Here is a 22,621-nt window from a genome sequence, read left to right as displayed (position 1 = left end):
CATACAACACTTCAAATACATAGCAACTACAACAAGTATCCACTAATAGTTTTTAAAAATAACATTTCAAAGTGTTACTTACCTTCGGTTTCCATGACCAAGTTTACCATCTTCTGCTTCGCCCCAAGAATAAACTTCTCCCTCAGAAGACAATGCCAAACAATGCTTTCCTCCCGAGTTCACTGCAACTTTCTTTATAAACACATGTTGAATGGATTCCAGTAAAGTTGGAGTAGAAACTGACTCTGTTCCTCCAATTCCAAGCCTACCACCTGCTCCGTATCCAGTCGCATACAGCTTTAAAGTGAAGAATAAAATTTAATTTTATTTGCCTCTTGAAGAACATTCACTAAAGCTGAAGAGAAGAATTCTTAACGAATGTGTACTAGAATACAGTTAAAGGAAAGGCTGAAAAAACACTTTCTTACACACCTCTATACCTTCTTCTGGAAAACAAGAAATATTTTTAAATATTTCACAAAAATTTGTGAAAATATGGCTACACTCAAGTCAATATGAATTGTCATTGACTTAATGGATTTAATTTTAAATCTTAAGGCTGATTTTGTAAAAGTATCAAGAAACCATAGCTTTGTGTGGTAACATTACAAAATCATTTATCATGTGTAGGTCTCTTTCAAGCAGCACTATTCTAGTTTTCTTTCTTCTGTGGAATACACACACCTAAACACAGTTGCTTCTTCCCTTTCCACCGCATAAATACAGTTCTAAGTACTGCTTTTCACTCTCTTTTTCTATCTGAAACTCATTTCTCTCAACAGAATGATGTCAAATGTCATTAATTTGTCCCTTACCCTGCTGTGAATCATTAACAATGATGACACTGACTGCTAGGAATCATTACAGTATCTCACTGACTGAATGTAACTGTTACAAAAAGCTCTAGCTAAAATTCTCGATCACATCCTTAACACAAAGCTACCATCTGTATCAAAATAAAGACTTTTTCAAATTCATAAGCTTATTTTGTTCTCCTTTACCTTACACTAAACCTCTGCATGGTGCTCCTTTTCACTGAGGATTTAAGCATCTGCAAATTAGATCCTGCAGTATCTAACTTACAGGCATTTAGCCAACTGCGAACAATCTCAGATTCCAATTACACCTCTCCCCTGTCAGAGACACATAATCACCATCACATTTTACTGTCTGTCGTGCTTTATGGGACTCTATGAGGATGTTACTTATATGCAGCTTTGTCTTCCAAAATCTGATCACAGTTTTGAATTAAGAACTAAAATACATTTGTTTCATGCATTTAATGCTATAGTACACTGAATTCCTAGACTGCACTGGTGGATTTAGTATAGTTCAGTTTCCTTGAAAAAAAACAAAACAAAACAACAATAACAATAAATAAATAAATGCTATGAACGTGATTTTTTTATTTAGCCAAACCCATTCTGACTGAGGATGAAATATTTCAAGGGAGTCTAACAAACAATCATTTGTTGTATCCTTACTTTCCCATCAGCAGTCACTGCAAACAGAGTCTGTTCACCACCAATTAACTGCACTGGTCTAAGGGTAGCAAGAGCTTCACATGGAGTTGGGACTTTGACTTTTGCCCCTTCAATCCCACCAAGTTGTCCTCTGTGATTATGACCCCAACCATAAATAGTTCCACTGCCTCCAGCTGAAAGTGTCCAATCATCGGGTCGTCTGCACAAAATGCAAAACAAACAAAATTTTAAAAGAGCTTTTAAAAAAGTCACAAAAACCCACAGTTTATCATCATACAGCAATGAAGCATCACAAGACCAAACCAATGACAGTTGAAAGAAATAACCTATTCATCCACTGGACCAGCTGTTCATCCTGTTCTCTTTTAAAGACATCATGGCACTCATGAAGAACATCCATATTTTCGTTATCTGCCATTAATTCTCGGATTTTCTTTGCCACCTGTAAAATATTTTTGATTAAACAACATTAATCAAACTATCAGTTACTCCTACAACAGTTGGCATAAAATACTTCAAACTCAGTAGATCTTTTTGAATGAAACACTTCCGTATGTTCCATGAATGATTTAACGTATTCCTGCAGTACCTCATCAAGGAAAAGGCGGGGTAATGGTGTCCTTTTATCAAGAGCCACGGCAACCCTGGATGCCATGCAGTATCTCCTGAACCAGGCCCATTTGTGTGTCTCTGCACAGCAAGGGAGAGTGTCCAACTCCAGATCACAAGCAAGAGCCACAAGCACCTTCAGACAATCAAAAAACATTTTAGTGATGTATCAAAAACATGTAATAAGAAGTAATATGCATTTGCTGTGGTTGAACAGCTTACAGACCAGTAGGGTCTGAACACAGTTTCAAAGACATGTAAAGTGCAAGGGCATTAAGAGTCATCTTCACCACCCTCATGGATGGGGCAGCATCAAATGTACACGCACTATTTCATATGGCTATGTATCTAATTCCCTCTTCCAATCCAAAAATTTTCACAAACCTACTGTGAAAAACACTCCTAAATTAATTAACTTTTCTGTATCAAATACCATGTGCTGAACGTTTTACCTTCAATTTCTAAACTGTGTCCTTCCTACAATTAAATCAATTTCCAATTGATTTTTAATTTGGTTTAGCTTCAAATCAGTATTACTCATGAAGATTGTGAACAATGGATTACTTCTTCCCTGCATAAACTTTTACATATTTCAAGAATTTATTTTCCTTAAGATAGATAAGTCCTCTTAGTTTAACTTTTACTAGATGGGAGGCTTTCTCAGCTTTTTATTCCTGTTGCTCTTTTTCTTCCTCTATTCCTGTTTGCTCTTTTTCTTCCTCAGCTTGTTCATTTTTACTTTGATGTACAGGGTTGAAAACTAAATAGCCTTCCTTTTAAGACATTCTTATTTGTTCCAACTAGATGTAAAAAAAAAAACCTCAGAGTATTTAAATAAATAAAAATATATAACACTCCTATTAGGACAACTCAGAAATCACTTACCAAAAGTGTAGTCTACTGTACAGATGTTTTTCTGACCTATCTACCTCTGCCTAGCTACGTATTCCTTATTCTTTATTTGTATATTTGATTCTCCTTTTAGAAGTAGTATTCCGATTTTGTCAGAAAATGTTTCTGATACAGGACTAGGCGAGCTTACCACATCTCACAAAAAAATCCAGAACTATAGTAATACATTCTTTACTGATGGTACCCCATTACCTTAAAGAAAGGGCTGTGGAGCAACTGTTTGCCACCTCTCACAATGGGGTCTTCATAGTCAAACTGTCGCTGCAAAGCCTCTGGAAGACCTTTAACCAAAGCAGCTAAAGCACTCCCCGTGAAACTCTAGAGAAATCACAGAACTAGAAAGTTAGTCTTACTACATATAACAAAAAAGTACATTATTTAGATGATCATGACAAAACATTAATAAATTCCCAAACTACTATTAGCTATGTGAAGTATCATTTCCATCCATTTTCTAATATAGAATATTTCTGTAACTTCTTGGCGATTCCCAAACCACATCTATACAGTAACATCTATACATTAACCATTTTTTTTCTAAAATGGAGTACTTTTTTTTACAGACTCGCAGATCTGTGCAAGAAGGCTATTCATTTGCACATTTCCTCTTTTGCCATTAACAACAAAAATGTTGTACATCAGAGCCAGCATTTTAATGCTTCACATACATCTTAATGTGAAAAATGTGAAGAGGAGAGCATCACTGCCTTCTTACCAAAGCTCGTGTTTCTCCATCATTATCCCCTAGAATCCGGTTGATGTTAATAGACTGGCCAAACTCTGTTGTGAGTAGTTTCCGTAGTCTCTGCAAGGCCCACATTCTGTGGCCAGCAGCTAAGGAAACATAAGCACACAAAGAATGTAATTACTTAAAGCAATCATTTTAACCTCAAACAAATAGACTCAGTTTTAAGACTACACTTACCTAAGGCACTCAGTTGAGCACAAGCTGCAAGAGAAGCTGCCAAGCGAGGAACTATACTCCTGTTGGAAGCAAAATTTAAGCGAAAATCCAGCAAACAAGTAACCAAATCCATTGAGGGGCATGAAAGAATGCAACGATCTGAGAGAAGGTCTTTAGGGCCTGCAAGAAACAAAAAACAAAAACAACAAAAAAGAAAAAGTGCAGAAGATTCACCCTCAGACTGAAATAAGAACAGAACATAGGCAGGATTTAGCTGACCAAACGCAACAGTCTAGAGTACCAGTCTGCATATAAGTTGGTCCACCCCACCTCCCTTTGAAGGAGCTGGAAGAAAGAGGCACTTTCATGACATAATTCACCTAATTCCAAATCAGATGCATTTTAAAAAAAAATAAAAAACAAAAACACAAAACAAAAAAACCCCAACAACTAAAAAAAGAATTTCAGATTAATTGTGCCTCAAAAGTATCCTCTTTTCACTGATGAAGAGGCCAACTAGAGTGATTACAAAATATTTTAATCTCTTCCCTATGTACAAGTGCACCTCTCAGGAATTTGTCAAAAATGTTTCCTAAGTATGAATGAAAATGTTTTCTTACTATGAATGTAAACGAACTACTGAACTTTGGCATGTAAATATCATGCAATGAATGCAACTGTAAAAAAAAAACAAACAAAAAACCACAAGTAAATCTACTCTCTTGCCCTTCTGTAAAATTCATATACAATACCTTACCTGCAGCTGGCATGATAGGGTAAACAGTGAATCGCCATCCCCATCCATTCACAGAGCCATCACTGATGAACTTCCACTTTAGTTCATCCCCTGGAATTCGCAATTCACTAGACCAATCTGACCACTCACGACCTGTTTCAGTAGGCAATATGAACATATTTATCTCCACTATCTGAGCGAATACAAAAGCCACTCATCAATAGCAACTTCCCTCCATGACTATATATTATAAACATCACAAACACACTCCAGAAAAAAAAAAGCTACATAAAGCACATGAGTATAAAGATGTTTTATTAACATCTTTAATGTAATGTAAGGATGTTACATTAAATCTGAAATAGTTCAATTAGCACTGCTAACAGATACCCTCAGTACTTTTAATACCACATTCAAAAGACAATTATGAGCTCTTACTAAAATCCATTGTTCTATTTTCAAATTATCTTTTCACATTACAAAAATATGTAACAACACAAACATTAAATAAAGCTTTAGAGCTTTTTCCAACCAGGAATCTAATCAGAAATATCTCAATAATGAAACACATATGTATCAGAAACAGTCTGGGGAAAAATGAGTCAACAGTAAAAGCCCACATCATGACTGCTCAGAAATGTTAAGCATAGGGAGTAACTACTGACACCTTTGCAACATGATGTCATGTATAGGGTAGCTTGGATGTAAAATTTGATAAGATTAAAAATACTCCTCTAAAATCTACTGCAAATTAATACTGCTTAAAAATGAAATCAGAGATAACAAGATAAAAGACATGAAGATTTCATGTAGTGTCACATACATAGGCCAGAGTAGAAAACAGAAAGAGAGAGCCTAGCTATTATTTTGGGCATTCGACAGCAGAAGAGCATTTGTCTTGACTGTATGAAAGCTCAAATTTCTGTAAGTATTACTTGAAAAAGAAAAAAGCTAACAATAGTAGTATCCTTTTCCAATTGTGTTCCAATTTGTTAAAATATACTCTGATTATACACAAAAGTCACACATGTTGGCGGGGGTGCTAAACACCAATTTTTTTACACCCTAACTACTCTTAGGAAGAGCATGACAACATGCTCTTCTGAGAGATTCCCTGTATTCAAAGATGGAAGATCAATCTTACATGTCTGTGTCTACATCCTATATCTTTTTTAGTTTAAAACAGAGTATCAATTTACCTAGTTCTTCCTTTTTTTTTACTGGCATATCGCTCACAATACATCAGTCACAGACAGTGGTATGTTTCATTCAGTATTTAACAGTAAATCACACAAGACATTTTTGAAAAGCACTAGTTCTCATAACCTGATCGGACGGAAACAATTCTGTTGACACCATCCATTATGGTGAGTGGATCATGACGCCGCTCTGTAGAACACTGGCGATCAAATTCTACCCTCAGTCCCTCAGCACCTGAACAGCAACAAAGAGTTGACACATTGCTACAGAGCAATCAATACCACGAACAAATGCAGCATTTTAGAAATCCACATGAAATCAAACAAGGCTGTTTGGAAGTCGTAACACTCATCAATAAAAATAACTTCCTCTGGTTTAATGACATTATTTGTCTGTAATTTCCTCTCTTTGAAAGGCTTACATCATAGCAAGCTCATGTGAGTAAGGGCTAGCAGACTGAAGACTATATTCAGAACATTGCAAACCAAAGTTGCAACAGACGAAAAATGTCTATTTACAGTTAAGGCAAATAGCTCTTTGTTGCCTGTACCTTTTGATAAGTACTAGGTAACATACTGAAGGAAGTACTAAATGAAAAGACAGCATTAAAACAAGAAAGTATCTCCCTAATGCTCAAGACTAGAAGATAGGTGGTGAATTACTGACCCTGAAAAAGGCTCAGTCCTTCTCAGCTTCGTAACTGAACAGAAAGCAGCAATGATATACAGCTGCAGTCACAGCCAGCGAACCCCAAAAATGCCCATTTCACAGGATCGAGATGTCCATGCAGTATGTAAGTGTTTTAAGAAATATTTTATTATAGCAACAGCATACATAACATGGCTTTAAAAGTTCAATACACACTCATGGAAGCTAAGGAAAAACTCTATGCATGCAGGCTTGAAATTAACCGAATTTTAGTAAAGCAACTATAAGAATTCTATACCTGGTATTTTAACTGTGCCACTAGAAGATGTATCATCAGTATATGGATGGCTGCTTTCTACCACAACTGGTTGCGAAGAGAGGCGACCACTTTGTGAATCAGTTGCTACATCTTCCAGTTCAGTAACACACAGCTCCAACAACATATCAGCAACCTAAGAAAAGAAAAATATACACTTTACGAAAGTAAGTTTGTTTAGTCCAAGAAATCTAAGCCAAATACCATTCTTCCCAAATTTAAAATAAATCAATCACTTGTTTTCTGAGTTCCGATGCATAAACCATCATATTAATTCAAAAATACTTTTTTCGGTGTTGGTTAAAGCTAGAAAAGCTTCTAAAACTAAAAGCCAAACAACGTAAGTTTCCAGTAAGTAAATGACAACACAAATAATTGTTTTCCCTTACAGAAAAAACAAACTGTAAATTTTAAACTATAAAACACAGGCCAAGAGATTAATGGAAGTGTAAATATTTAACCAGCATGTAATATTGCAAAACACTGTTTAGAGAGAAAATTCTGATAGTACTAATTTTTAAAGAGCTGTTTCAAACAAAAATTCTGACTCTTGAGGTTAAAAAAAAAACCCACACCAAAAAATACCCCCACAAAACACACCCACAAGCACAAAATTGTGCAGCTACTCACTATTAATGCTAGAAGCAAAAAAAACCAGAATTAATGTATAAGCGCATAATAGTGTCCATCTAATTGGGGTGGGAGCGGGACAACTACATCTCAAACCAGAATATGGGTATACAGAGTTGATCATTGCAATTTGGGGAGGGGGGGGGCGGGGGCAGGCAGGGAAGTAACAGTTTGATAAATACCACTCAACTGCCTCTACATGAATAGCATCAGTTAAGCTCTCCCACAACCCTACTTTACTCGGACCGAGATACCGTATAATTTCATTATTTAAAACTGAAGCTGTCTTGTCATTTAGACCATTAATAAATAAGTAAAATTTCTCTCAATTTAATGCACATTCCTTAGCAAAATCATTATTCATCTTTTTTGTTAGTAAAGCCAAGTTTAATAAAATAATATAAAAATCAGCTTTGCATAATCACTTCTGATGTTTCAAACCAGTCTTTAAGCAGTGCAAAGCCATAGATTAACTATAACATATGAGCATCTTAAAAGAAATGCATTCTTACACATTAGAAAAAAAAAATATTCGAATGGTAGTTACAAGAAACATTAAACAACTTTCAGTTCATTACTGTAAGTAGATATTCTATAAACAATTTATGATTTGTAACATGCTTTCATATAGCTGCTGTTATCCAGTATTACAGCATTTATTAATTCTGTTTGTCAGTTGTCCCAAAAAAACCCCACACCTACAGATGCTTTGTAAATAGTTAGAAATTTCAATACATCAAATGTAAATCTTCAAAATTAAGAAGAATTACTATATTGTTAACAATATAATAACAGCATTTTTAGCCAGCAATAACGACTATATCAATTTGAGAAATAAACTCAGATGCAAGACAAAACCAATATGGAAGTTTCTAAACTAACATTCCACTAATCCAAGAAATAGGGCTTGGTTAATTCAGCTTCATTCCAATAACCACAGTCACTTGTCCAATACGTAAATACAGTTCATTAAGCTTCTATTTTAATGTTTAATTGCAGCATGACAAATTGAGGAAATAGTCTATTAATGACATTTGTAGCACATGCATATATTCATGTAATATTTCCATTAAGGTTCACGTGTATTCAAGTTCAACTCAAATTTTCCTGTTTATTAATTTCCTCAGTATGCTGAACTGCACTTCAAATACAAGAAAGTGTTCTAGTAAGCTACTAATACAAAGGACACAGTTAAAATGCAACAGAAACAAAACCTGACCTGTGGGTAAGCTGTGCCCATGCCAGACAGCACAGCCGAAAGAACATCTCTTCCCTTTTCACCTGCTCGGTTGGACACAGCAAGCTTTAGCAGGTCAACCATAACTCGTGTGTCATCGGGTACTAAGAGACTAGTAAACTCATCCAAGTACTGTGGTTCTGGGCCAGATACTTTACTTTGACTTTCTACGTCCTACAAAAGAAATTGCAGAAATATGTAGATAGTGAAGATGAAAGAAGTATTTCACCGAATCCGAACAAGTTAACTTGTCTGAAGAAGTTCAAAGGTAGTTTAAAAGACAATTGGTAAATCTGGGATTACATGGCCCCAAAATTAAGCTAATGTTAAACCCACTTCTCAAGTGAAAAGCTTTCCTAAAACTAATCTCCCTTAACTTCAGACAACAACAACAACAAAAAAAAATCCCTTCGTCTTTGGATAGATTTAAGAAATGCGGTCATTTATAGGACAACTTTAAAAGCACAAAATAAGCAAAACTGCTTGATAAAAGCATAGCAAGGATTCAAGTTTTAATGAAGGTATTGACAACATTACTTCTTTGGTTTTTGTCATGGTTTCTGCAATGATACTAGCAGCTCCAGGATCATCTGTGACTGGAATGAAAGGGCGGGAAGAGGCAGCAGCAGCTGAGGGAGTTACAGCAGACGGTGTCACAGCATCTTCTGAAGAAACAACCTAGCCAAAACAAATAATAACTAACAAAAACTGCAACAAGATACTGTAAAATCTTTACGAGTCTAATTATTTATTAGAAGGGCTTATGTTCAAAGATAGCAGCAACTTAAAACCAGCCATAAATTCCAAACCAACAGATTCGCTCCCTATATTTTTAGCTTCTAGTTTACGTTCCTAGCACAGCAAACCAGCCAACACCCCCCTCAATGCCAGCTGCTACAAAAACATACAATAAAACATCAGTGCCTGCAGAAAAGTCTACAATGTAGAAGACAAGCCCTAACAACACATGTCAGATTAATAGCTTGTTAAAGGAAAAGATCTCTTCAGTAGCAAGCTTTTTCCTTTTTCTGCTTCTGTTAGCAGCTGGGAATCAACAGAGTAGAATTCCATTCAGGCCACCCTGTCTACATTAGTCGATATAAGCTTACAATTACATTTCATTAAATAATGGTCAAATATTCCCTTAGTCTTGACTTTTTTTAAAAAAAGATCACTCCTGTAAAATTAATTTAATATCTGGTCAAATGGCTAATATGTTCATGTTAACTCTAAAATACTACCAGAAATCATCACAATTACATTTAAACGACACAGTGCATTCTGAAAGTTCAAAACTGATTTCACACTAAAATTTTAGTTTTTCTAAATCTGACATACGCAGAGTACCCACTCTTGAAGTTAGAGCACGAAAGAACTGTTTAATCTCTGCTATTATCAAACTAAATGAGACAATACTTTTCAGCTTTACTGCTCAACACTGATGGAAAAATTCATTTGACACTACCTCCCCTCTCCTGTCCTGCCATGGGTTTGGGCTCAGCCTCTCTTCTATATCTCCTACAAGCACGCATTCATCTCCATTTGCAGGGCTTCCTGCAGAAGTAGCATCCGATGGCGGTGCTGGTGATGAAGAGGGACATTCTACTGGTGCAATCATACTTGCAGGCATCAATGCTCCAACAACTGCATCCCTGAAAGCATTTAGGACAGATTAGCATAAACCTAATTATACTCCCTTGTTGAACTTAAAAATATATTAGTTTGTCTTAATAAAACAAGGAAAGGTTTCCAAGCTCTGGAATTTAGAGAGTAGTTTATCTCCATTCTCCATTGGGCCTGATGCTCAAATACTGTGTTTTAAGGTCACTATTTCAGTGAGTTCCTCTTCATAAATTTTAGCACAAATACTCCGTTCTCTACCAACAAGGAGGGCACTGTAAAGTTTTATTGTTCTTTCCAACCTGCCCCCCACTGCTTCCTCCATATCATCTACCACGATTTACTTACACTCCTTTTACATGATCTACTTGAGCATTCCTAAATAAACAATTTTTTCCCCAGGCACTGGGAGCTTCTGTAAAGAGAACATAACACCATAAAGCTAACATCAACATCAAAAGAAAACATAATGAAGCTTAGGCCTATCCTGAGGAGTCCAAACTTGCGAAACAATTTATACCCGACTCTAAAGACCCTAGTAGGCAGTAAGCTATATCACCTTTTGTTCTGCGAAAGACAAGAATGTTTGCATGTCTACCTGGCATACATGATTTGTAATGCCATCAGTATATGAGATAACGCCTGCTGTTTGGCAACATTCCCATCAAGTGACAGGAGAATCTTAGCGAGGGAAGGGCGATTTGGTTTGGAACTGTTTGCCCCACTAATTTTGTTACTGGCAGCAGAAGAATCTGCATCTGAAGGAACACCTGGAGTGAGAGGAGAAAAAAAAAAAAGAGAAGGTAAGCATTTTTTAATGGTGTAATACATTACCGGAACTGATTTATCTAACTTCTTTTGTTAAGTCAAAGATCACTGTAAAACTAACTCTACTGTAGATTCTTAAACTGCAGTGTCTACACTTACAACACTAAAGTCAATACTGAGGTTTTGCAGCAAGGGCTTTCATAAAATAGTGTTCCATCTTGTTACTTACTCATGAAGATTAAGGTAATACAGATATAAATACTTTGGTGATCAGCATCTAAAAAGAAGTTTTACTTACACAGAGATTTCTCAAATAGCAAGAATATTTATTAGGTACTCTTAAAAATACTAATCAAATATTCTATATATTTAGTTCTTGCTCTTTTTTAAATATATCACCTTGTTCATGAAAAAGCTTAATTAGCAAAATGTTTGGTGCTTTTATATTCAACACAAAACATTGTTGTTTTGCCTCCTTAAGTCATCTACCTTAGAAACAAAAGGTAACAGTACCATCAAGAATTACAGCAGAAGGTAACATGTAAGATGACCAATATTACAGTAGCATCCATCTACCATTGCCTCCATAAAGCTCTATCCCAGATTAAAGACAATGTCTTTGGGGCATTTGATAAAGCATGTTGCATTTTAATTTCCTGAAGAACAATAAAAGTTCAAAGTAGTACTACTTCTGAACAAGTCCTTTAAAACTTTCACTTTCAGTAAGAAGGTTTTGTTGGGGTTTTTTTAGAGGTATGTTTTTGTTGGTGTTTTTTAAGAGATAGTCTTCTTTTTGCACTCTCCTATCACCTGTTAAGCCATACTCACAACTAACTCTCCAATGGCATAAAAAACTAAAAGAAAAAAAACCCACAACGTAAGGCAATAAATACCAACCAAGATAAGAAGCACCTAAAGGGTCCCTCGCTGTCTGGAAAAGTACTGGTTCATGAACAGACGGTGTAGCTACATCCACTGTTGTCCATGCTACACTGTGGGAAGACCCACAAGCAACCCGAGTGATTTTCTGGCCTTCCAAGCCCTGGACAAGAGTGGGCTTTCTATTGACTGTAGTAGTTCCATTGCCTTGTTGCCCATGGTCATTGTCACCCCAAGCATAAACCTGCCAGTAAACATTTTCACATATTACTTTGCTTCACTGGTTGCCTCATTTAATTGTTTTCTTAAAAATTCCTACAAAGGAATCTTAGTGATTTGTATTATTAATCTAGGACACTTTAGAGAACCTATTGCTATGACTTTTTTCCCTGTTAAATAATGCCAACAATACCATACACTGAAAGAAAAAAAGAAAAAAAAAAAATCAAAGCAGCACTTTATCAGATGATTCATAAATTATTGCCAATTCATAAATCATCAGTCGATTCATAAATTATTCAATATTCACAGTGAACAGTAAGTTAGAAGAATTAGTTGCATGGTAATTACATTGGGGAATCAATACTATGATAATGATAATGCTGGATCACAGCAGAAAAATCTGTCCACAGTATTATGACTGCTTCTGCATTTCAAGAGTGAGAAGCAGGAAACTGATCATGAGATAATACATAAACTAGGAAAATACTACAGAAGCTGTTATGACAACAACATTTAAACTCCAATAATAACATGAAAGCTAATATATTTTAAATTACAATCACGCTCCTATTTATTCAGGACCTTAACAAGCAAATAAATATCATTAGAAATTTTTATTCCATTTAATCAGCACCAACACTACTGCACTCCTCTTCCTCAACAGTTTAGTTTACTCCTTTCTGGACAAGGAAAAAGGGGCAAGGAGGGTGACGCACAATGTACCTGTCCAGTGTCAGTAACTGCTAGACAATGCAGTGCGCCTACAGCCACGTGCACAATCTTTTTACCCCTCAGTCCTTCCACAACTTGTGGCTTTCGTACATGGACATCTGTGCCATGGCCTAGCCTGAAGTAGTCGCCCTTACCCCTGCAACAGATAGTAAACGTGAAATTCAAAATAATTACATTGTTTACACATTCCTGTGTCAATGCAGCTTCCCAAATCAAAATACTTCATTTATCACTGGGATTAAACACAAGCACCAACAAATTCTTCAAATCTGAATTACAAAGGCCTAAAAATAAGGGTAACTCCAGTTCTGTGACTCTGTAGCTTTTCACCTCAGCAGAGAACAGGCATCATGATGATTATTTTTTTGTATGTTGCGCAACTGTGATGACATTTAATTTCCTCCGTTGCACAAACACTGCAATTATAAACACTTACAAAACTGATGTGTTTTGATAGACTTGGACAGATTTATATTACTGAGGATAAATCTAACAATATTAGACCCTTTAACAAGTCTGCCTACATGAAAAAATATACCGGAACTAACATGTTTTCAGAATTGAGTTTTTTCACACTGTTGCAAGCCTCAATATTGGTTCTCAAGCCTCCATAACTTAAATTCTTCTAAAATTGTTACAGACAAACTGCACTAAAAATATACCATACGCAAAAGTAATGTAAACAACTTTAAAAGCCTCTAAGAATGTCAGTAAGGAAGAAAAAAAAAAAACCCAGAGATTTCTTCCACTGTGTTCTGCTGCTTACCACAACCAACATCTATTTTTCTCAAGAAAGGTTGTGTTATGCTGGAGGTGAATATGATACATAGCACTGTTGCATACCTGAAGTTAGAACACAGAATTTGTGATTTTTCCCTCATACAAGTACAAATTCAAGAAGATAAGAATAAAATTTTAGAAGCAACTCAGCCAACCTAAAGTGCAGACATGCACAGCTGAAACAGACCCAAAAAATCCCCCTGTAGAGCTCTAATGTCATGAAATAGCTGTAGATTTTATGACTAGACTTAACAGTGTTAAGACAAACTGTGGGACAGCAGGAAGGAATGAAGGAAGGAATGAACAAGAATTTTGCAAAGAGTTTTTTAAAAGACTGTCAGATTCCCTTTCCTCTTTCTCCTTTCAGCACTACGAAAAAAGCATTTAAAAGAGGAGGGGGGAAGCGAGAGAGAAAAATAGTTTCCAGTGGCCATTCCAAGAAACTACATCTCTGCTAAAAGCTTTTCTCCCTTTTAAGAATAAAAGTAACTTACAAAAATGGAAGTTTTGTGGATTTCTCTTCATATCATTCATCAATTGCTGACAAATAATACAACAAAAAAGACCATTTTAAGTCTTCTTAGTTTTGATATACATCAAACGGGTCATAGTCTTATTACACAAGGATGGGGTAAGACCTTGATCTCATTACAGCTCTGAAGTTGACCTGACATACAGTAAGCTCTCAAATTTTACAGAAAGGTTTATAAACTCAAAAAGCCAGGTTTCTGTTCAAAACAAAGCAGAAGCAAGCAGACAACCAGAAGAAAAATAAAAAGGGTTTCTGAATAACTCTGTGATCATCTCATACCAGTTTTTGCTTCAAGGCATCATTACTGACAACTCAGTGGCCTTCTAAGCAGCAATGAGCTCTGTAGAAATGCTGCGTTTCCAAGGAAGTTGTTCCCACCTCCTTTGAACTTTAGTTTCCTTCCTTACTCTACTACATCCTTACTCTGTCTCAGCTCTAGCTGTAATCTACGTACTCCAAACCACGATTCGCAGGTTCTGTTCTTTTTCCCACTCCACTCCAAAGTCTTGAATTAACGTTCCTTCACACGCTCCATTGCTCCCAAGAGAGGGAATGATCTCTCCCTTCCTCCACTAATTCAGTAAGACCCAGGCAACCTAACAGAGCACAATACACAACTGAGCATGCTACAAGACACAGCATTGGAGTAACTGAACAGATTACAGCTTGTCTCAAAAAGCTGCCAATATAAAAGACAAAGCACAGAGATAAGGCACAGGTGGAATTAAGACAGTCAAACAGCAATAAATACAACACGTACTTAGCAATTGCTTTGTTAATACTTTCTGGCAAATGTAACGTACCATGTCCATACCACTCCTGACTTGGTCAGTGCCAATGAGAACTGAGCACCACACTCAATCTGACAAACGCCTTGGCCGTTCAGTCTTTCAATGTTCTGAGGAATGTTGCATCCTTCACTTCCTCCTCGGCCCAGTTTTCCAAAATCACCATCACCCCAAGAAAACACCAAACCTAACAAACACCAAACTGCAGGTCAAACAATGATCACAGTATTCCCATGTGCTAGAAAGTTTCTGGAACAAGATATTCCTACCTTCATCTGTCAAAGCAAGAGTCTGAGCATCTCTGCTTCCACAAGCAACCTGAATGACTCTGTGGCCAAGGAGCACTTTAACCTATAAAAGAGAAAAAGCAGGCAAGACATTTCCAAGAAATTACATCTTAAAACCTTACAGACATTTTCAACCTCATATGACTGATCTCGTTCATTGTGACCAGCCTGAGCATGCCATTTAGCAAAGGATTATCAAGCCTTGCTCGCTCAGGATCCAATCCATTGCTCAATGACAGCAGTAGCTTCCAGCTGTGTATTAAAGTAGATGCAGGACATGAATGTTCAAAACAGCACTAGCCATTTCACATCACTTCCCCCAAAAAAAGAAAGAGCCTGGATCTTTTTGGCCTTTCTGAAATAGCTTTCCTGTTATTAGAGATACGTGTACCAAAATCTAATTTAGATCACTCCAAAGTGAAGTCTTCATACTGCTTTCAGAGTTTTTGGCTTTACTTTAGCTTTATTTTATCATTTATTAAACAAACACATTCGCATTTCATCAGAGACAAGAAACATTTATTTTACCATTTTAGGCTTCAGCTGTGTGGTATTATCTCCATGTCCTAGCCTTCCATACTCTCCAAGACCCCACGTATACAGTTCACCACTAGAGGTAATGGCAGCACTGTGGGAACTGCCACAAGCAATATCACGGATGCGTTTTGTTTTCAACGCTTCTATCAATCTGGGTTTATCACAGTTCCTAGAGAAAATGAGTAAAGAATTCATTGTGCTCATTATGAAAGAGTTGCACAATATACTCCAACATTCATCATCCAAAAAATTTTGTGCAATAACTAACAGCAACCTAAAAATAAAAGAAGATGCAACATTATAATCCCAAGACGTACTCTTTAGTGGTACCAAAAATCTAAAGTTTACACTATTTTAACATACTTCAAAGTTTATTTGAAGAAATATTTTAAAGTATACGGTGCAAAACTTAGGTGACAAAGCCAAAATGCTAAAGTGATGAATCAACTAAAAAGTGTGTAATACAAAGTGAAAACTGATATCCTGTCATTTCCCAAAGTTCAGTGATTTGGTACCTGTGGACACAGAGCCAGATAGTAAAATTAAGAGATGACACTTCCATCCCAACTTTGCTCTTTACAAGACAGAAATGAGAAGTGGAATTTACTGTTAGGCTTCTATGAGAGTACTGGAAACTTTTACTATTCATATGGCTACAATATTCTCTAAATTCAGGGAAGAGTTTCAATTCAAGGTTTTCTAACATTGACTGTGTATCAGAGCCACTATTAATGTTTTATGAAATTATGCATGGCCTCTGAAAACTTGCTCCCATGAAATGCCCAAGAGTTCCAAGTCTCACTTTTAATAAAATTACAGAAACCATGAGGCACTTGAACCATAAACAACAATACTGCTCTAATCTGGACTTTCCTCTTCATTGATCTGACACACATACCCCTATGAACATTTATTTGTAGTCATATAATAACCATCTGAGTTGGGCACTGTAATTTTTTATCTATTCTGAGCAAGCCTTCAAAATATATCAGAATGAAAAACAAAGATTTCTCCATTGGTTATGGTTTGTGGTGTTTTTTTTTTCCTTTCAAAACATTGTTCTGTAGTGCTTTTTCCTCAAAGCTGTCCTATGGAGGATTAAACTATTTATTACTGAAGAATGTAAGAAGTGTATTTCTGGCTAACAAGTTTGTGAACAGAAGTCTAAAGAAAAGGGCTACAAAATACTCTGTCAAGCTGTTATGAACTGTTATAGCTCAGGAATGTAAAACTGCTATGGTTTTACAGGTCAAGGCAGCTCTGTAAACCTTACCTTATAAAAATAACCAAATACTCTATGTCTAAAAGTGTGCCATTTCACCAATGACATTCAAAAATACTATTAAGGACTTCATCCACTAAGTATGTTTCCAAGTATTATACTAATTGAATGCCTCCTTTTGAAATGACTGAAGACTGCTACAAATGCTGCGCCATAAATTGATATACACTGCTGGGGAAAAGAAAAAAAAAAATCTTTTCACAACACAATTTTTTTATTCCCGTTGTATTAAAAGTCCTGTCATTGTCAATAGTAGTGGTCAGCTGTGTTATATCATGCAACACAAATATTCTCTTACTGAAATACAGACAAATTTGGTATCCTTACATTCGACTGAAGTGACCAAGTTTTCCATCATCTCCTTCACCCCATGAAAATACCTTTCCATCAACAGTTAATGCCATAGCATGCCGGCCACCTGAAAGTGTAAATAGAAATTTAAATTTTCAAGCTTTCAGAAAACCGTTCAGAAGTTAACAAATTTAACTTCCAGCAAGTAAGAAACCGTGTACGGTCTAAATTCATAGATTTTAAAAACAGAACCATGAGATTTAATCTGACATTGTATGCAGACAGAATTTAATAACCAATACTTATTTTAAAAAAAATTTAAGATATCAGATATGCTGGGGCATCACAGCACCCAAGAAAATTGCAAAGCAACTATTTTCAGGCTTAATATGTTATGTTTATGTATATAAGAATAGCAATAGTCAGTACCTGAGTGAACAGCCACCTTCTTTACCACATAGTTACTGAGAGCTGTAATCTGGCGGGGAATAGGCACAGTTCCACTAGATATTCCTAAACCCAGCCTTCCATTTGTGGCTTCTCCACAGGCATATACTTTACCCTCTACAGTCACTGAAAATGAAGAAAAAAAAAGTTTGAAACACCATTAATGTTTCACAACTGGAAATCTGTTTCTGCTCTTAATAATTATATTTATTTTAAACTTGTTTTACCTGCAAAAAGGCTTTTGGATCCTCCAGCTACTTGTACAACATTCAAGGCAGACAGGGTTTCAGAAAAGGAAGGGACCTTTATCTAGAGCAGACAGGAAATAAAAATCATTACAATACACTTTAAAGTTTCATAATTTAAAAAGAAGAGATATTCTTAAGTGATAAACCAGTTAATCTAACAGGTACTTTTTTTTTTTTTAAATATATGAAACTCTCCATATTATTCAGACACTTCACACATACTGGTTAATATACACCAAGCAAAATAGAGAAACCAAGAAAAACCATTTAATACTGAAACTATGATAAATACAAAGCCCGAGAAAAAAATTAAATGTGATAAAAACAAGGACTTTCCTTTTAGTAAAGTTTTCTTGAGAAAACCAAAGAATACAGTAACAGTTAACTTCATGTTTCTTGAAAGGCACTCTATGGATCCAAGAGTACACATTTTATTTACAAAAATTAAAGAAATGCTCTCTTAACATACTTTTCAGATTAACGATATCTTAAATTGATTAAACATTCGCCATGTATTTTCCATCTTGCATTATATTAAAAGTTACGCATAAATGGCTGCACTCAGAGCTGAACTTCCTCTCAAATTACACTGAACTGTAAGGAACTTACATTCCTTTCTGATGACTGCACCAGCTCCGGGTACAAGTAATACATAGAAAAGTTAACCAATATCTTCATTTCATGCACTCAAACTCAAAAGGAGCAGAATATGTATACAGTGCTACACATTTTTAGAACAATTAGTTCACTATCACCTAAAACAAATTAACTGGCCGCTAAAAATCAAACTGTATTTCGGAGTACCAACCACAATGCAAGTTTTCTCCAATTTTCCACCCAGCAGACACCTACATTTCTCAGTAGTAAAAAGCCATTAAAACCTACTCCTTGTAGTTTTTGATAATAAAACTGTAAAATTCTGATTAATTTTGAATTAATTCTGAGTTGCATGAGATTTGTACATTTTATTTTTAGCTGTTTCTGTTTTGTACTTAAGTATGAAAACACCAAACGTACCTTGGAACCTTTTAGCCCTCCCAATTGGTCTTTGTCATTCAGTCCCCAAACGAAAACTTTGGTTCTTATTGTAGCTGCCGATTCGAGCCCAGCTGCCTTCTTTCTAACAAGGCTGAACATATTGAGAAAAAAAAAAACAGTCAGTTTAGCAACCAGCATGCTATAGCATAGGCACCTTTTTACTGTATTTACTGATTTTTACAGTTTGGAACAGTTTCAGTACTCAAACTATACCACCACAGTTAATTGGTGATTATAAGAAATACAAGCAAAACAAACAAAACCAACAAAACCCAATAACAACAACAAAAAAAGGAAAAAAAAAAACAAAACCACAACAGAAAAAAACCCACCGGAACGTTTTGCTGATCAGTGGTAAATATACACATGCCACACACCAAATATAAACACACCAAGTTTTTAGCTAGGTTTTCAACTCCAAATATACTGCAGAAGCAGAAGAGTTGTACAAAATGCTATCACCTTACCAGTGTGATTATCTTAAAGAAGTTATTTATCAACAAATGAACTACTTACAATTCTGACAAACTAAGATACTCATTTCTCTTCACTACCATTCAACCTAATTAAGTTGTTCTTGGAATAAACCTCTTATTATTATAGGAATACATAGATATTAAGGTTCTTTATCATCTCCCCCTTGCCCCTACAGTTACCTACCTCCCAGTGTTAGCTTTATCATCATCCTCTTCCTCATTATCAGAAGCAAGGAAAGGGACTGCAGCCAAATCTTCATCCTCTGCACGTATACGTCCCAGTATGCTGAGGCCATGTATTTTGCAATCAATCCCAGAGCTTCTGCACTGCTTGATTGCAATCTCAAGATACCTATGGTACTAAGAAGAAAAAAAACTAAATTGCCATCTTTTGGGTACTATATAACTTTATAAAACATAGGAGAGAATTAGAACTTTTGCTTGACTTTGTCACCTTAACAAAACCAATCTGTAACTTCAAATATTTGGCTTTTCATCCCTACATAATTCATATTTTAAGATAAACATATGGCCTTATTAATTTGAGAAGTATTTCACTTCCAATCTTCTAAAAATTCATTATGCATTCCTCCTTGCCATTACTGAAAAAGGTCAGAACTACTATCCAAAATAAGCTTTATCACCCACCAAAACTATCCCCAAATTTAAGTTTATTGGGAAGTCTTCTTGGTTCATAGGTATTTTGATTTACATCAAAAAAATTAAAATATCTTTACTACTAAGGCTATTATAGACTTATCAGGATAATTAACTTCACTAAACTGCCAGAAATAGTGCTAATTTAGAGGAAAAGTAAAATACCATGCTTTAATAATCATAATAGTGCTTTTCATCCATCTCTTGCAGCAAAATATTTTTCTGTTGCGTACAAGAGTAAATCTCACACAAACTTTACTTACTTCTGTACAGTCACTGAGAAGAGGCACTGTGGTGTCTGTAGGATTTATATTGATTGTCTTTAGCTCTATAAGGTTATTTAAGGAGTTCCCCCCTAGAAAACAAAACATGGAAAGAAAAACATTTTAAGATACGGTGTTTGTTTCACAAACAGGCACTATGAATGTTAAAAAGATGACTATGTTAACACCAGTGAAATACCTACTGTTGAATGTACAAAAAAGTATTTTTCAGACTTCTCAGAGAACATATACATACCTGAAACTACAACTAAAGAGGGCATGTAACTGCTGTCTGCAGGGTCCACTATCATCTTTAGTCTGTGAACAAGAACATCTGGAAAAATCTCCAACCGAATCCAGTGCTAGGGGAAACACACAGAATTTCGTTTTCAGATAGTATTGTTAGGACTGCCATATGGTTAACAAGAATAAATGTGTGCTATTTTTGAAGAAAGTATGAAAAACATTTGTGAATGGTACCCAACAGCTGCAATGCATGGGAACTGGCCAAAGGAAAATGACCCTGTGAACTTCTCTCTCATCCAACCTCCAAATACAAGAGAAACAGTTGCAGCAAATGATTTATTTCACCCAAGGGCAGCACCATTGAGATGACTGAGCGAGCACAATACCACTGGAGGTCAAGAAATGGGAGATAATGCAAATCTTTTGTTACTGTCTGTAGACAACCCAAAGGAAGGGTACTTGGAGATAATCTCAGCATGGCCGTCATCAGAGCATCAAAACACACTGGAGAGAAGCCTAGCTGCAAACCCTGGTGCCTAGGCTGGCCACAAAGCAGCACTGCAGGCCAATAAAACTGGTAAACCATAAACTAAGAAACAATGCTTTTTATGAATGATCTGGATGCAGGAGTCATGTACATTAAGCCAGTTTCCCAATGACACTAAACTAGGAGAAGTTGTGGACTCCCTTGAGGGTAGAGAGGCCTTACAGAGAGATCTGGATGGACTAGAGAGCTGGACAATCACCAACTGTATGGAATTTAACAAGAGCAAGTGCCAGATTCTCCACCTGGGATGGGGTAACCCTGCTTATCCATACAAATTGAGGGATGAGAAGCTGGAGAACAGCCCCATGGAAAGAGACATGGGAGTTTGGATCGATGGCAAGTTGTATATGAGTCAACACTGAGCCCTGGCAGCCAAAAGGGCCAACCGTGTCCTGGGGTGCATCAAGTACAGCACGGCTAGCCAGTCAAGGGAGGTGATTGTCCCACTCTACATTGCACTGGTGCAGGCCCACCTCAAGCACTGTGTGCAGTTTTGGACTCAGTAGAAGAAGGACATCAAACTATTAGAGTGTGTCCAGAGGAGGATAGCCAAGATGGTGTAAGGTCTCAAGGGCAAGACTTATGAGGTCACTTGGCTTGTTCAGCTTGGAGAAGAGAAGGCTGAGGAGTGACCTCATCGCCGTCTACAACTGCCTTAAGACAGACAGCAGAGGGAGAGGTGCTGATCTCCTCCCTCTGGTGACCAGTGATAGGACATGAGGAAACGGAATGAAGCTGGGTCGGGGAAGTTCAGATTGGACATTAGGAAAAGGTTGTTCACTCAGAAGGTGGTTGGTCACTGGAACAGGCTCCCCAGGGAAGTGGTAACGGCACCAAGCCTGTGACAGTTCAAGGAGCATCTAGAAGGTGCTCTTGGTCATATGGTTTCATTTTAGGTAGTCCTGTGAAGAGCAGAGTTGGACCTGACGATCCTTATGGGTTCCTTCCAACTTGAAATATTTCATGATTCTGTGCAAGTGAGGGAGTGCTCGGAGGCAGTTTTAGCTACTGAGAACAGGTGCTTTTCGCATTGCAACAAACTCACTTAAGTAAAATATAATCAATGGGACTGTTAAGAACAATTGTCATCGGTTATTATACTGAAAAGGCAATTGTAATCATATAACCAACTACAGAATAGAATAATTACACCGTATTTCAAAAATCACACAAGTTCCTTATAATTCACATGAAATAATTAGAAAGATAAAGTACAGCTTTATAAAAAATAGGCGCATTTACTATGAAGAAACAGTTTTGTACTTCAGATAACTGTTTTTACTACTCTTCTATCTGACACTAAAG

At 36.4% G+C, this 22,621-nt stretch overlaps 1 protein-coding gene across 1 annotated transcript in view; it reads right to left on the bottom strand.

Annotated features, from left to right (window-relative positions):
* Positions 1-22,621, bottom strand: part of HERC2 (HECT and RLD domain containing E3 ubiquitin protein ligase 2) — a gene marked incomplete at both ends in the record, with an annotated part of 63,589 nt that overhangs the window by 4,997 nt on the left and 35,971 nt on the right. Inside the window, 26 exons of the mRNA XM_009706873.1 lie at positions 83-297; positions 1,485-1,683; positions 1,811-1,926; positions 2,074-2,229; positions 3,198-3,323; positions 3,721-3,839; positions 3,931-4,089; positions 4,667-4,798; positions 5,972-6,079; positions 6,792-6,945; positions 8,659-8,850; positions 9,214-9,354; positions 10,142-10,328; positions 10,895-11,066; positions 11,962-12,187; positions 12,889-13,033; positions 15,013-15,184; positions 15,267-15,348; positions 15,813-15,990; positions 17,431-17,521; positions 17,824-17,967; positions 18,069-18,150; positions 19,107-19,218; positions 19,788-19,963; positions 20,524-20,615; positions 20,780-20,885. Of these exons, the coding sequence (XP_009705175.1) occupies positions 83-297; positions 1,485-1,683; positions 1,811-1,926; positions 2,074-2,229; positions 3,198-3,323; positions 3,721-3,839; positions 3,931-4,089; positions 4,667-4,798; positions 5,972-6,079; positions 6,792-6,945; positions 8,659-8,850; positions 9,214-9,354; positions 10,142-10,328; positions 10,895-11,066; positions 11,962-12,187; positions 12,889-13,033; positions 15,013-15,184; positions 15,267-15,348; positions 15,813-15,990; positions 17,431-17,521; positions 17,824-17,967; positions 18,069-18,150; positions 19,107-19,218; positions 19,788-19,963; positions 20,524-20,615; positions 20,780-20,885 (3,782 nt within the window). The remainder of the gene's footprint in view (positions 1-82; positions 298-1,484; positions 1,684-1,810; positions 1,927-2,073; positions 2,230-3,197; positions 3,324-3,720; positions 3,840-3,930; positions 4,090-4,666; positions 4,799-5,971; positions 6,080-6,791; positions 6,946-8,658; positions 8,851-9,213; positions 9,355-10,141; positions 10,329-10,894; positions 11,067-11,961; positions 12,188-12,888; positions 13,034-15,012; positions 15,185-15,266; positions 15,349-15,812; positions 15,991-17,430; positions 17,522-17,823; positions 17,968-18,068; positions 18,151-19,106; positions 19,219-19,787; positions 19,964-20,523; positions 20,616-20,779; positions 20,886-22,621) is intronic.

The sequence above is a fragment of the Cariama cristata genome, unplaced genomic scaffold (assembly GCF_000690535.1).
Source record: "Cariama cristata isolate BGI_N322 unplaced genomic scaffold, ASM69053v1 scaffold1339, whole genome shotgun sequence".
In the NCBI taxonomy this organism is placed as follows: domain Eukaryota; kingdom Metazoa; phylum Chordata; class Aves; order Cariamiformes; family Cariamidae; genus Cariama; species Cariama cristata.
Note: the sequence above shows the minus strand (reverse complement) of the source record. Positions and strands in the feature narration are given on the sequence as shown.